Below are 12,701 nucleotides of genomic sequence, written 5' to 3'. Positions count from 1 at the left end.
TATGGAAATGAGTAGTGTGCTGAATGTGAAAGAATGTAGGAGGCAGCGTAATTTCTCAGGTTGCCCTTGGATAGTACTTTTGCTCAGTTATTGAAGGGCATTGCCTCGGTTTTGGAATTTCTGGGTCATGGGAATTGTGATTACAAACCTGAAACATTGATATGAAAAGATGAGGCAAATCTGATTTCTGAATTAAATATGCTGGGAACATATGTTCTAAATAGAATAAGAAAATAAAAAAACTCATCCAGGAAAGGATTTTTCATGTGCATCAAGCAGCAAACACTGAAATGTTTGCATCCATACCATGTTGACACCTAGTCTTCATCCTAATGCAAAGAACTCATTGGCTCAGTCATCGTCAACCACCTGTGCTACAGTAATCCTTACTTCTACCTTCCCTTTTCCCTGAGCCTCTTTCAGATTGTTTACTTGGTATTGATGTCGTATTTGAGTGAACAATTCAATGCTTAGGGAATTAGCTTTTAAGATTTTAGAGGACATCTATTGTTTCTGCCAGCCCAGAAAACCATTCACCCTTCTCCTGGTAAAAGCACCGTGATATTTCTTAAGGTATCATTTACTCCGTATGGCTGGTTGGGGCTGACCACACTCCTTGGTCCAAAGATGGATGCACAAACCAACCTTAGCTAATCAAAATATTGTGTCTTCCTGTTGATAGTTATTAGTTCAGGAATGGGCATGTTAGCCAAGCCCAGCCAATCATAATAAATCCAGTACTTTAGTTTTAAGAGTTAGAAAGGAGGTGTGCTCTTTCCATAGGATTTGCTGAGAAGATAGGTTGGACATCTGGAGCTGCTGGCTGCCATCTTGCCTTTCTGCTGTCAGGAGGGGAGAGCCTCCTGAAACCTGAGCCAGTGGAGAGAAAAGTAGAACTGAGGGACAGGGAGGGCAATGCGGGTCTTGGTGACATATCTGAGCCTCTGGATCCAGTCACACCCAAAGCTAGACTACTTTCTGAATGTGACCCAAGAAACCCCTTGTTGCTTAAGTTAGCTTGAGTTGGTTTTCTGTCATAGGCAACCAGAAACATCTTGTCTAATAGCACAATCATTGAAAGAATCGACACTGATGGATCAGAGGGCATTCCTGTGAATGCTGGCTTCCAAAAGCCTGAATTCCTGCAGTGACCTTTCCTGGACTGTGAGGCTCCCCTTTAGGGTCCTCATTCATGCAGAAAGTCAAGATCAAGTGAGCTTTTGCCTAGTTGTTTCTTTGATCAATTGGTTCTAGCAGAGTCCAGTTAAACGTCTCAGAAAAGCCTCCCCTAATAGACCCTGGCCTTTGCCTGTGCCTGGTCCATCCTGCTAGTAAATAGGCCATCTTAACTACAGGATTCTCTCTGACAACTGGTAACTTTTTGCTCCATTCTTTTTTTTTTTTAAAGTAGGTGATGAGTCTTTATTTATTTTTAAAAATCATAGACCTGTTTATTTTCACTAACATTTTGTGACTCTAGAACTAGAACATTTACTTCTTTTTTAAAAATTTATTTATTTATTTATTTTGGCTGCGTTGGGTCTTCGTTGCAGTGCGCGGGCTTTTCATTGCAGTGGCTTCTCTTGTTGCAGAGTACGGGCTGTAGGCGTGCAGGCTTCAGTAGTTGTGGCACGCAGGCTCAGGAGTTGTGGCTCGTGGGCTCTAGAGCTCAGGCTCAGTAGTTGTGGCACACGGGCTTAGTTGCTCCGCAACATGTGGGATCTTTCCGGACCAGGGCTAGAACCTGTGTCCCCTACATTAGCAGGAGGATTCTTAACCACTGTGCCACCAGGGAAGTCCCTTCTTTCTTTTTAAATAATTTTTATTTTTTAGGCCGTGCCGTGCGCATGTGGGATCCTGGTTCCCTGACCGGGGATCAAACCCGTGCCCCCTGCATTGGAAACGTGGAGTCTCAACCACTGGCCCACCAGGGAAGTCCCTTTTGCTCCATTCTTAAACACCCTACCTCCTGGTTTCCTCTCAAGCATTTTATTTTCTTTCCCAAATTTCCAAGGTTAGTTTAATATGAAAAATAGCTTAGATTTGTTTAATCTTTCTGTGCCTCAGTTTGCCATCCACAAATAAGAAATCTGTACTAGTTGATAATAATGCTCTACATTTATATCTAGAGTGTTTTTATGCTTACCATCTAGTTTAATCTTCCCAGTAATCATTTGGGTTATATATTTTCTCCAAGGTCTTGTAAATTCCTAATGCATGTTTCTGTATTTAGAAATAGGAGAAATATGTATTTTAATTCTTTCTAAAGAACATGGACACTTGCAAAGGAATGTAAAATTATGATGATTAGGATGAATATGTAGATCAAGATAAAAATCTTGAGGACCAAAATAAATTATCATTTTAACCATCATGCAAAAACAATTCCATGGACATTAGAAATGGAGAACAAGTGGTACTTGCAGTCCAAATAGAGTCATTATGATGATTCCCCGGCCCTATCAATGGTGCTGGTGTCTTTTCTTTTACAAGGCAGATCTTCAGATACTTTGCATTAATTAATGACGTGAGTGGAGGGGAAGTTTAAAGCTTACTCAGTGATCTAAAAACAAACTCACAGAAAAACCTCTCCTATTAATTTTCAAAATTGAGAGGGTTGCCAGATATCCATGAAACTGCCACTGCAGAATATATTGGGTTGGTCAAAAAGTTCCTTTGGTTTTTAAGTAAAAATAAAAGACACATTTTTCATTTTCACCAAGATCTTTATTGGACAACGTATTTACCCTTTTATTCCGCTACCTTCTGCCATTTTTCACGTAACTTCATAATTCCATCTTCCCCAAACTTTTTATCTTTTTGAGCATAGAACTGTTCCGGGTGCCTTTTACAGTCTTCCAGGGTATTGAAATTTTTTCCATTAAGAGAATTTTGTAAAGACCAAAATAAATGGAAATCCGAAGGTGCAATGTCTGGTGAATACGGTGGACGAATCAGAACTTCCCAGCCCAGCTGTAACAGTTTTTGCCTGGTCATCAAAGAAACATGCGGTCTTGCATTATCCTGATGGAAGATTATGCGTTTTCTGTTGACTAATTCCTGATGCTTTTTGTCGAGTGCCACTTTCAATTGGTCTAATTGGGAGCAGTACTTGTTGGAATTAATCATTTGGTTTTCCGGAAGGAGCTTATAATAGAGGGCTCCCTCCCCAATCCCACCATATACACAGCGTCACCTTCTTGGGATGAAGACCGGCCTTTGGTGTGGTTGTTGGTGGTTCATTTCACCTGCCCCACGATGTCTTCTGTTCCACATTATTGTACAGTATCCATTTTTCATCGCCCGTCACAATTTGTTTTAAAAATGGAACATTTTCGTTACATTTAAGTAGAGAATCACACACGGAAATACGGTCAAGAGGTTTTTTTCGCTTAACTTATGTGGGACCCAAACATCAAAGCGATTAACAACCAAGCTGGTGCAAATGATTTTCAACGCTTGATTTGGATATTTTGAGTATGTGGGCTATCTCCCGCGTGGTATAACATCGATTGCTCTCAGTTAGTGTCTCGATTTGATCGCTATCAACTTCAACTGGTTTACCCGACTGTGGAGCATCGTCCAGCGAGAAATCTCCAGCACGAAACTTCGCAAACCACTTTTGACACGTTTGATCAGTCACAGCACCTTCTCCATACACTGCACAAATCTTTTTTTGCGTTTCAGTTACGTTTTTGCCTTTCTTGAAATAATAAAGCATAATATGCCGAAAATGCTGCTTTTTTCCTTCCATCTTCAATATTAAAATGGCTACACAAAATTTCACCAATTTCGGTATTTTTTAAACGCACACTGATATGACAGCTGTCACAATACAACCTAACAAAATTGTTTTGAATGAGGACTAAAGACAACTAAGCGCTACTAGAGCCATCTTACGGAAAAAACCGAACGAACGTTTTTGCCAACCCAATATTACAAAAGGCTGAGAACGTTTTTGCCAACCCAATATTACAAAAGGCTGAGAAGTGCACAGCAGGAAATTACTGTTTATGGAGACTGAGCAGTCTGCTGGGGTAGGGATGAGTACCTTGGTCTGGAGGAGGTCCTGGACGGGAGGGCCCAGGCTTAGCAGACATCTAGAAGCCGAAGCAAGGAGTAGGCAACCTTCACCAAGCTGTGCTTTGAGGGCAGCAAGGTGAGTGTCCCGGCTCCTGCATCATCTCATTATTTGCCACAATTCCTGAGATTCCACTTTCGGTCATCTTTTTCTTTGGGTCTTGAAGAGGTTTCAGCCTCAGAGGTTATTTTGGAGGAGCACCCCAAACCATTATTTTTGAGGATTAGGAGACATTGAGCTAAAAGTAAAGCCTTATAGGGATAAGTTTGAAGCTAGATATTCTCATACTAGTATTAAAAACAAGACAACAGGCCCAAAATAGAGTCACTTATGCTAAGCCCCATGTCACCAAATGGAGACATGGTTTCGGTTCTTCCAGAAATGGAATCTTAAACCAATCAATCAGGATTTGCCTGATCAGCACTGCTTAGGTAGTTTGCCTTCTAGACCCCTGCCATCTCCTATAGGAAAGTGACCTTGTAATAACCAACCCACTTTTTTGCCTGGTATAACAGCCTTTTTCCTGCCCCCTTCTGCCTACACAAGTCTTTCGCTTGTATGGCCCCTTGAAGCTCCTTTCTCTTTGCTAGATTGGATGCTGCCCAATTCATGAATTGTTGAATAAAGCAGTAAGATCTTTAAAATTTACTCAGTTGAATTTTGATTTTTAACAGTAGAGAAAGAGGAGGGCTGAACTGTATTGGGGGAAGAGAAAGAAGGTCACAGGTGGCAACTTTAGACACGATCTCACTTCACAAATCTGCTTAGAACTGACCTCAGGGAAGAACGAACCATAGTTTTGCCGAAAAGTTATAAGAAAAACTCCGTAGAAGTTTTTCTTTTTTCTGTAATTTTTTGGAGGGGCTCTTTTTACTTTTCTAAATTTGTCCATACTCTTCTCTTTAAGTTACTTGGAAACTGTAGCATCTGCCTTCAGCAAATATACTTGAACTTCCCCCACATTCACACATTTCTCCAAAATCAGATACATTATCAGATTTAATAAAATTATTCAAGAACTGTGCATGATTTACTGCAGGCCTCAGCCCCTTTATTTAAAGCTCATAGTACATAGGGACAGATTGTTATGTTAAAACAACTGAACAGACACTGGCTTGTATACTAAACAAGTCAGTTTGATCAAAATATAATCTTAGAGAACACTTTTGATAAAATTTATCTTAAGGCTTGCTTGTCTCAGAATAGTCTAACACAGTGCCTACACATGGTATATACTCAACAAATACTTGTTAAGATGCATTTCATTATGATAGTCATAACTAAATAATAAACAACTGTATAATTAAAATAGTAAACTACTCTTCAAGTTGGAAGGAAAGACAGAGGATAGTTTCACAACTACTGGAAAATTTGCTGTGGTATAAAAGCAAGGTACAATGCAAATTACCTCAAAACACACATACACACACACCATATTTAAATCAGAAACTACAGTCTCTTTAATTTCTCACTCTCTTGGACATATTAATTATGTCTGAAAATTTGAAAAGGCTACCATTGTAAGATATTAATAATTGAGAGTTCTTATGAAAGTAACTTCAGGACCACATCACAAAAAGATCAGAACAGTGACTTCTCTTCTAAATATCGATGATTTTTAAAAATGCGCTTACCCCATTTCAACTGTTGACCCCAGAAATGAGGGTATGCAGTAGTCAGCAGCTGCCAGTGTATACGGTGGTCGAGCAGCAGAATCGTCCCAGTAAATGTCCTTCTTCATTTTGGGTAAGCTCATGTGCATTTCATCCACGGCTAAAAGGGAGACCTAAAAATCATCATTATAGTGTTAGAATAATTCAGATGTGAATTGTATTTATAAAGAAAGAATAAGTTTAGTGGGTACTGGGGTTTGGAATGGGATAGAACACAGTGTGAATGAGTGAATATACAAATGTCTCTAGTTCATATTTGCTTCAACCAGTGCTGCTACAGAGAGTTATACGTGTCGTTCACTGCATAAGAGCACTTGGCAATGGGGATAAGTGGAGCCATAAAACTGTGTGGCTGCCACTTTATGTCATTGTTAATTTTTTTAGGTGGCAATAGGAAATAGATTAAAGAATGAATTAAAATATTGGTCTGTACTGAGATGGAAGTGGCTATGTAAAGTTAGTAAAGAAACCTACAAAGAAAACTGGCTTGAAATTGTATTTAAAAGGGACTAAATTGGGCTTCCCTGGTGGCGCAGTTGGTGAGAGTCTGCCTGCCGATGCAGGGGACACGGGTTCGTGCCCCGGTACGGGAAGATCCCACATGCCACGGAGCGGCTAGGCCCGTGAGCCATGACCGCTGAGCCTGCACGTCCGGAGCCTGTGCTCCGCAATGGGAGAGGCCACAACAGTGAGAGGCCCACGTACCGCAAAAAAAAAAAGGGACTAAATTTTACTGGAACTGAGATCCAGGACCCGTGACCTCGAAACAACATACTGAATAGCCAAACCTCTTTTGTTTGTGGCTAAAGCACTCAAGTTCAGGGGCCGGCATTCAGAGTCTGTTTAGATTATTAATGTTTGTAAAGGAAAGAAAAACTCCTCTAACCTGCAGATTTCTGTCAATGCACCAGTTAGTTTCAAAGTCATCATCATCTTCTCCAAAAGGGTTGATAAGTTGCTCAGCTACCTGCAATTGAGAACATAGAATAAGTCCACTGTGATGCTGTGAAGACTAAGAGTGAAGGTTGAAGAGGATTCCTGTTTCACTCTCTGCTTTCATGGGTCACCTTTCATAATAGGAAGCCTAGAGCGGAGTGGGTTGTTCTGCAGATGCAGATATTTATCAGCCAGTGAGAATGGACTCAGACCGTGAGTCATGCACCTGCAGAGTCTGCTCTCCAAAGACTCTGTCTATTCAGCTGGTGACAATGCAGGCCCCAACTAGGAGAAGCCATGGGCTGTTTAGGAGCCAAATGACTGATTCTCAGGTACAAATCAGCCAGCAAATATCAAAAAAGCATTGTGATAGGCACTGTGCTAGGCACTTTGAGGGGTACGTAGCCTGTGCTCTGAAAGAATTTACAAAGGGCCAGGTGATGAGATAAAATGTAAATGTGGGCAAGGTTAAAGAGCAAAGAAAGACTTCACAAAATAATACAAGGAGATTTCATAATTATTGGACATAACTGCTAAATGAATGAGTCACAGAGCTAGTAAGTCATAAAGCTGGAATTTTTCTTACTTAGTTTTACCTTAAAGGCTTTATGGCTATCTAGTAAGTTACTTTGAAGTTAAGTAACTTCTTATCATATATCTTCTAACAGTTGGTAAGTATTAGATGTTCTTACCATGTTCCTGAACTGAATACCTTTCTTGATGAGAGATTTATATGCCAAATATGTCTCACCTGTTAGTCTCTATTTTCATTAATTCCCTTTGATTTTTATTACCTGGACACGTGTGTGTGTGTGTGTGTGTGTGTGTGTGTGTGTGTGTGTGTGTGTGTGTGTGTGTGTGTGTGTGTGTGTGTGTGTGGTTTTACATTGGGCCTAGATGTAAAAAACTTACAAGTGTATAAAACAAAGGCGCCATTGATTAGTTGAGTTCCTAGATTCTGAGACTATTTGGTAGAAAATCTACCTACTTTTTTTTAGGATTTAAGTCTAACCACTACATCAAAATCACCTGGAGAGCTTTTAAAGAAAATTGATGCCTGGGTCCGCACCCCACCCCCCTCCGAGATTCTGATTTAATGGGTGTGAGGTTGAGCCCAGGCATCATTATTGAGTAGAGCTCCCAGGAGTTTTTGATGTGTGGCCATTGTTGACAACCACTGACTTAGAGAAGGACATCCCTTTGTTCTAAGGGACAGCCTGTGGCAGGGCCCATGCCCCTGGATCAGTCACAGCAATATCCATTGTCAGAGTCCTTCATTGCAAGTTCCAAGGGGCTGTCTACCTTTCTTGTCTGGGGTTTTCCTTAAATTAAATGGGCCACTGGGTGGGTCCTGAAAATATTTTCATTACATCCAGAATTTCACTTTTATGGGATCCATCCTGCATATAGTATTAGAGTCTACATTTAACTACAAAAATGATATCCATGTTTCTGAATTGACTGTGTCACAAAAGTATCCTTTACTCACTTGGAGGCTCCATTTCCAGCAAACAACTGAGTAATACACCATTCATAAGATTAAGATGGGTTTTCACACTTTGAAAAGATTTATAAATATTAGAATTGTCAAGACAAAACTGTTTAGAAACTGAGATCCAGTCCACTGGGTGGGAAAACTCCCTTCTCTTAGGGTTACCTGTCTCTTAATAGGGCTAAGATTGTCTTTTCATATTTTGCCTTCAAAATATTTTATAAAGGAAAAGACTGTTAATATTTTAGAGAGCACTTCAGAAGGCAGGAACTGCTGGCTCTTCCTTCCAGGCTGGCTAAACATCTCATGTGGACACAAAGTGAAAAATAAAAAGCTCAGCACAACTCAGGGGAAAGGACAATAGAAGACCAGAGTGATTGAGTGTTTGGGCCAATTGTGGTGAGTTTGTGTTTATAGAAGTAGAGTCTACTTTTTTCTCTAATGGGAAATGAGAGCTATTAGTTTCTATTACTCTTTCTCTGTCTTAAATGGGTAAAAATAATTGAGTCACTGTCATCTGGTTAAAACTGTTTTTGCCATTTGTAAAGGAAATGCCTTTACTCTTTGGAGGATAACTTGAAGTGCTAACATATTTATTTTTCCTGGTTAAAATTCAAACCAATGAAAGTAAAGGCATCTGCAGAGAAAATGCTTCCACAACCTGGAAGGCCTCGACGATGCACTGTGGCAGTTTGGAAGGTCAAACATTTGAAATTCTATTTTATTAAAATTATCTTCAAACTGTCTTTAGATTTCAGTTAACTTAATGAAGCCATTGTCTTTGATCTTTTTCTGTCACATACAAAAGAGATGGAAGAATCAGGCCTCTGACACTTTTACATACATCTGGGGTTGGGGGAAGATGGTAGTGGGAACAAATAAAATTCTACACTGATGATTGGACTAGTTGTTTTCACTGCTCTGACCTGTTTTTAATTTCCTGGCAAACCAAATATTGTCATTAATCCTGGGGTTTCTGGTTTTGATTCCGATGAATTCCTTTGAATCTCAGTTCTGGTTTTGAAAATGGAATGCATTTAATGTCGTGGCACAGCTAGTAGGATTTCAGGGGATAGAAGCAACTATCTACAGAGCTGAGCAGAACCAAGATAATAATATAATATTAATGCTTAAGTCTGAGATACAAGGCTTCTTATTTACTCTCTTTTACTCTGCTTAGTTGCTTGTTGTGGTATAAAGTATCAATGCAGGTACACTTATTACTTTAATTAAATTATTGTAATCCTAATGCGAGCACACAAAGACTTAAAACAATCAGTGGCCATAAAAGAGTAGCGTCTGCATAAATGAGCTGCTTCAGACCCCTATAGTACAGTACTCACCACATCCCTGCCACTTTAATGCCCGGTTGAAAAGTAATAACATCTCCGAGCTATTAAGTGTTAAATCTACCTTTGACTCACTCATGAATGAGTGATTCAGTAAGGGATCAGTGTGCAGAGTCTGGAACATGACAGAGATTACAGAGCAGGTCTCAGGCACTAAGACTGTTGGCTACCTTGAGCCATCCTGCATAGAAGAAGAATTGTAGGAGAGTAAAGATCGGAATGTAAAGATCTAAGTCATGCCCTGAGTAGCCTTTGGTGGGATCCAAAAACTGGCGTCCAATCAGGCACGCAAAGAAGAAGGTATAGACAGCTAGCGTGACAACCTGAAACAGAGAGAAACCCAAGTGAGAGCACAGCGCTGGCTGCCCGAGAGAGACAGCATGCCAAAGTGGGCAAGTAGAAAGAAAAATCACATGCCAAGGATTTGATACCTGAGTGTAGACCAGCGGAATCCCAACCCAGTCATAACCAAATAAGAGGCTGCACCAGGAGCGAAACCGGTTCATTTCCTAAGCCAGAAACAAATTAAACACGATTTACTAAGGTGATGGGTGTGGTAATAAATATTTACTGGGATTCAGAATATGGCCATGACTTTTAGGAATACACCTGTAAAATGATGAGAGAGACTTTGAAAGGCTAGAAACTGGTTCTGAAATCCACTCCAAAAGGAAAATTTTGAAAATGACAAGCTATCAACATAATTCAACAATGTGCAAAAGGGATTAAGTATAGTTGGACATTTAAAAAAAGATTAAGATAAATCAGGACTATATAGAAATATCCCCTACTCTGTTGAATTCATAATTTCCAACATATATATTGGCCCCAAGTGGTGGTAGGAAGGCAGTGGTTAATATTTTAAATAAATCATTTCTAAATTATGTGGAGAGCAGATTATTTTTTGTTTCCTCGATTGCTTTTGAAAACATGCTTACTGTAGATCTTAGAAAAAAGAACTAAATACATCCTAAACCGTTCCCCCAACAAATGAAGACTTTAGAATGCTTCTATTGACAGAAAATCTATCCCTGTTTAAAGCAGGAAGGACTGGGATCCATTGATTTCTTTTTTCTCTATTGAACACAAGTTATTATTTAAGACTGGGAGAAAGAGTATACGTTAAATTGGGAGCTTTTTTTTTTTTTTTTTTTGTGGTACGCGGGCCTCTCACTGTTGTGGCCTCTCCCGTTGCAGAGCACAGGTTCCGGACGCGCAGGCTCAGCGGCCATGGCTCACGGGCCCAGCCACTCCATGGCATGTGGGATCCTCCCAGACCGGGACACGAACCCGTGTCCCCTGCATCGGCAGGCGAACTCTCAACCACTGCGCCACCAGGGAAGCCCAGGAGCTATTTTTAAATCATTCACTCCTTTTAGCCTAGTCGAGGCAGGAGACTGTCATGACACAAATCTCTCTAGCCCTTCTATAAATTCGTTTCTCAAATGAATTCAGGATTATTTCATTTAATGAAAACGTGGTTTTGTTTCCTGGAGCATCTGGAAAGCTGGGTTAACCTTGGGATATTCCTATTTTGGGGAACTGACTAGGGGGGGTTATTTCTACTCCAGATTTGGTCTGGGATCCTGGAGCTAGGGATGGCAAATATGCCTTGAGGGTGCCAGATCCTTCCGAGCCCTGGCAGACATTGCTGATCAATCAAAGAACATTTTCTTACAGAGCCTATTACAAAGCCTACTTCTGTTTAAAACAGAGCCTCTAAGCAACCACCTGCAATCAATCTGAGTTAAACTGGGTACTATTCTCCTCCTGCATTTGAGGGTTCTGATACTAGCCCAGTCTTTCTGGTTCTTTTGGAACCAGGATTGAACAAATTGGACCTGTCCAGGTCCAACCTGTTGCATCCAGGTCCCTGTTGGTCTCTGATTAGCATCTTTTACTGACAGTTTACTATGTACTTACAGTCATCAATGATTGCAGATCAACACTGTCTCTGATTCTACCTTCCTTCCGGGCTTTAGCTGCAAGATTTCCAAACCAGATGAATGGAACCCAGTATTTCAGATGAGGAGATTTGAGGTGTTCAAATAATTTCCTTTCATCTGCTGTCATAAAACCTTTACACAAAATAAAAATAGCTAGATTATACAGACTTGGTTTAGCGCTAATATATTACCCTATATATTTCAGTGTCTACTATGTGAGCAAATAATGGGGGATATTCAAGAAATATAAAATAAAGGTTCCTGTCTCAAGTAGTTTTTACTTGTATCAGAGATAAGGAATATGTACTCACGAGCGCGCGTGCACACATGCACACACACACACAAGTTATATATCGGTATAGGAGGCAATGCATGTGAGCAATCCCTAACAGAGGCGGCCAGTAGGAAGTGAGGTGACATTAAATGTGGACTAGGACATCTGGGGAAGGTCTCTTCTTTAGGTTTTGGTTTATTCATCTAAAATTGGGAACAAGAATACTTAGAATTGTTTGGATTAAAAGAATAAAACGTGATAATGTATACAAAGCACTTAGTACAGTGCCGAACATGTGAATCGCATAACATTTCATCCTGGCCCCTCCTTTCAAACTCCTAATTAACCAGGACCTCTTCTTTGAAGCCTTCCTTGATTTCTTCCTTCTCCTTCCCCAGGGATTTCTCCCCTTCAAAGCTCCACCACTTTCTCTTGCCTTGTATTATGATAATGTTAGACACAAATGTTTCCCCTGCTAAGACCCTTTGGAAGGGCAAAGAGCATATTATCTTCGTAGTCCCCACAGCATTTCGCATATACTTTTTACAAATTTTATTATTTATTTTATTTTTGGCTGCATTGGGTCTTTGTTGCTGTGCGCGGGCTTTCTCTAGTTGCAGTGAGCGGGGACTACTCTTCATTGCGGTGCGCGGGCTTCTCATTGTGGTGGCTTCTTTTGCTGTGGAGCACGGGCTCTATGCACGCCAGCTTCAGTAGTTGTGGCACATGGGCTTCAGTAGTTGTGGCTCGCAGGATCTAGAGCACAGGCTCAGTAGCTGTGGCACATGGGCTTAGTTGCTCTGTGGCACGTGGGATCTTCCTGGACCAGGACTCGAACCCATGTTTCTTGCATTGGCAGGCGGATTCTTAACCACTGGGCCACCAGGCAAGTCCCATTCTTTCTAATGGCTACATTCTAGTTAACTGTGTACAGTATTTTATATAAGTAG

General features: G+C 40.6%; 2 protein-coding genes across 2 annotated transcripts in view; one reads left to right on the top strand and one right to left on the bottom strand.

Annotated features, from left to right (window-relative positions):
- The window catches only part of RAB3IP (RAB3A interacting protein), a 168,079-nt gene that overhangs the window by 40,131 nt on the left and 115,247 nt on the right, over positions 1-12,701 (top strand). The gene's annotated exons all lie outside the window — the stretch shown is intronic.
- The window catches only part of BEST3 (bestrophin 3), a 40,364-nt gene that overhangs the window by 13,036 nt on the left and 14,627 nt on the right, over positions 1-12,701 (bottom strand). The window contains exons 4-8 of the mRNA XM_033866329.1: positions 11,455-11,609; positions 9,963-10,040; positions 9,702-9,854; positions 6,641-6,721; positions 5,716-5,867 (exon numbers count right to left, since the gene is read on the bottom strand). Coding sequence (XP_033722220.1) covers positions 5,716-5,867; positions 6,641-6,721; positions 9,702-9,854; positions 9,963-10,040; positions 11,455-11,609 — 619 coding nt within the window. The remainder of the gene's footprint in view (positions 1-5,715; positions 5,868-6,640; positions 6,722-9,701; positions 9,855-9,962; positions 10,041-11,454; positions 11,610-12,701) is intronic.

Source organism: Tursiops truncatus, chromosome 11, assembly GCF_011762595.2.
Source record: "Tursiops truncatus isolate mTurTru1 chromosome 11, mTurTru1.mat.Y, whole genome shotgun sequence".
NCBI classification, from domain to species: domain Eukaryota; kingdom Metazoa; phylum Chordata; class Mammalia; order Artiodactyla; family Delphinidae; genus Tursiops; species Tursiops truncatus.
The sequence above is the reverse complement of the archived record's forward strand: the minus strand, read 5'-3'. Positions and strand labels throughout refer to the sequence as shown.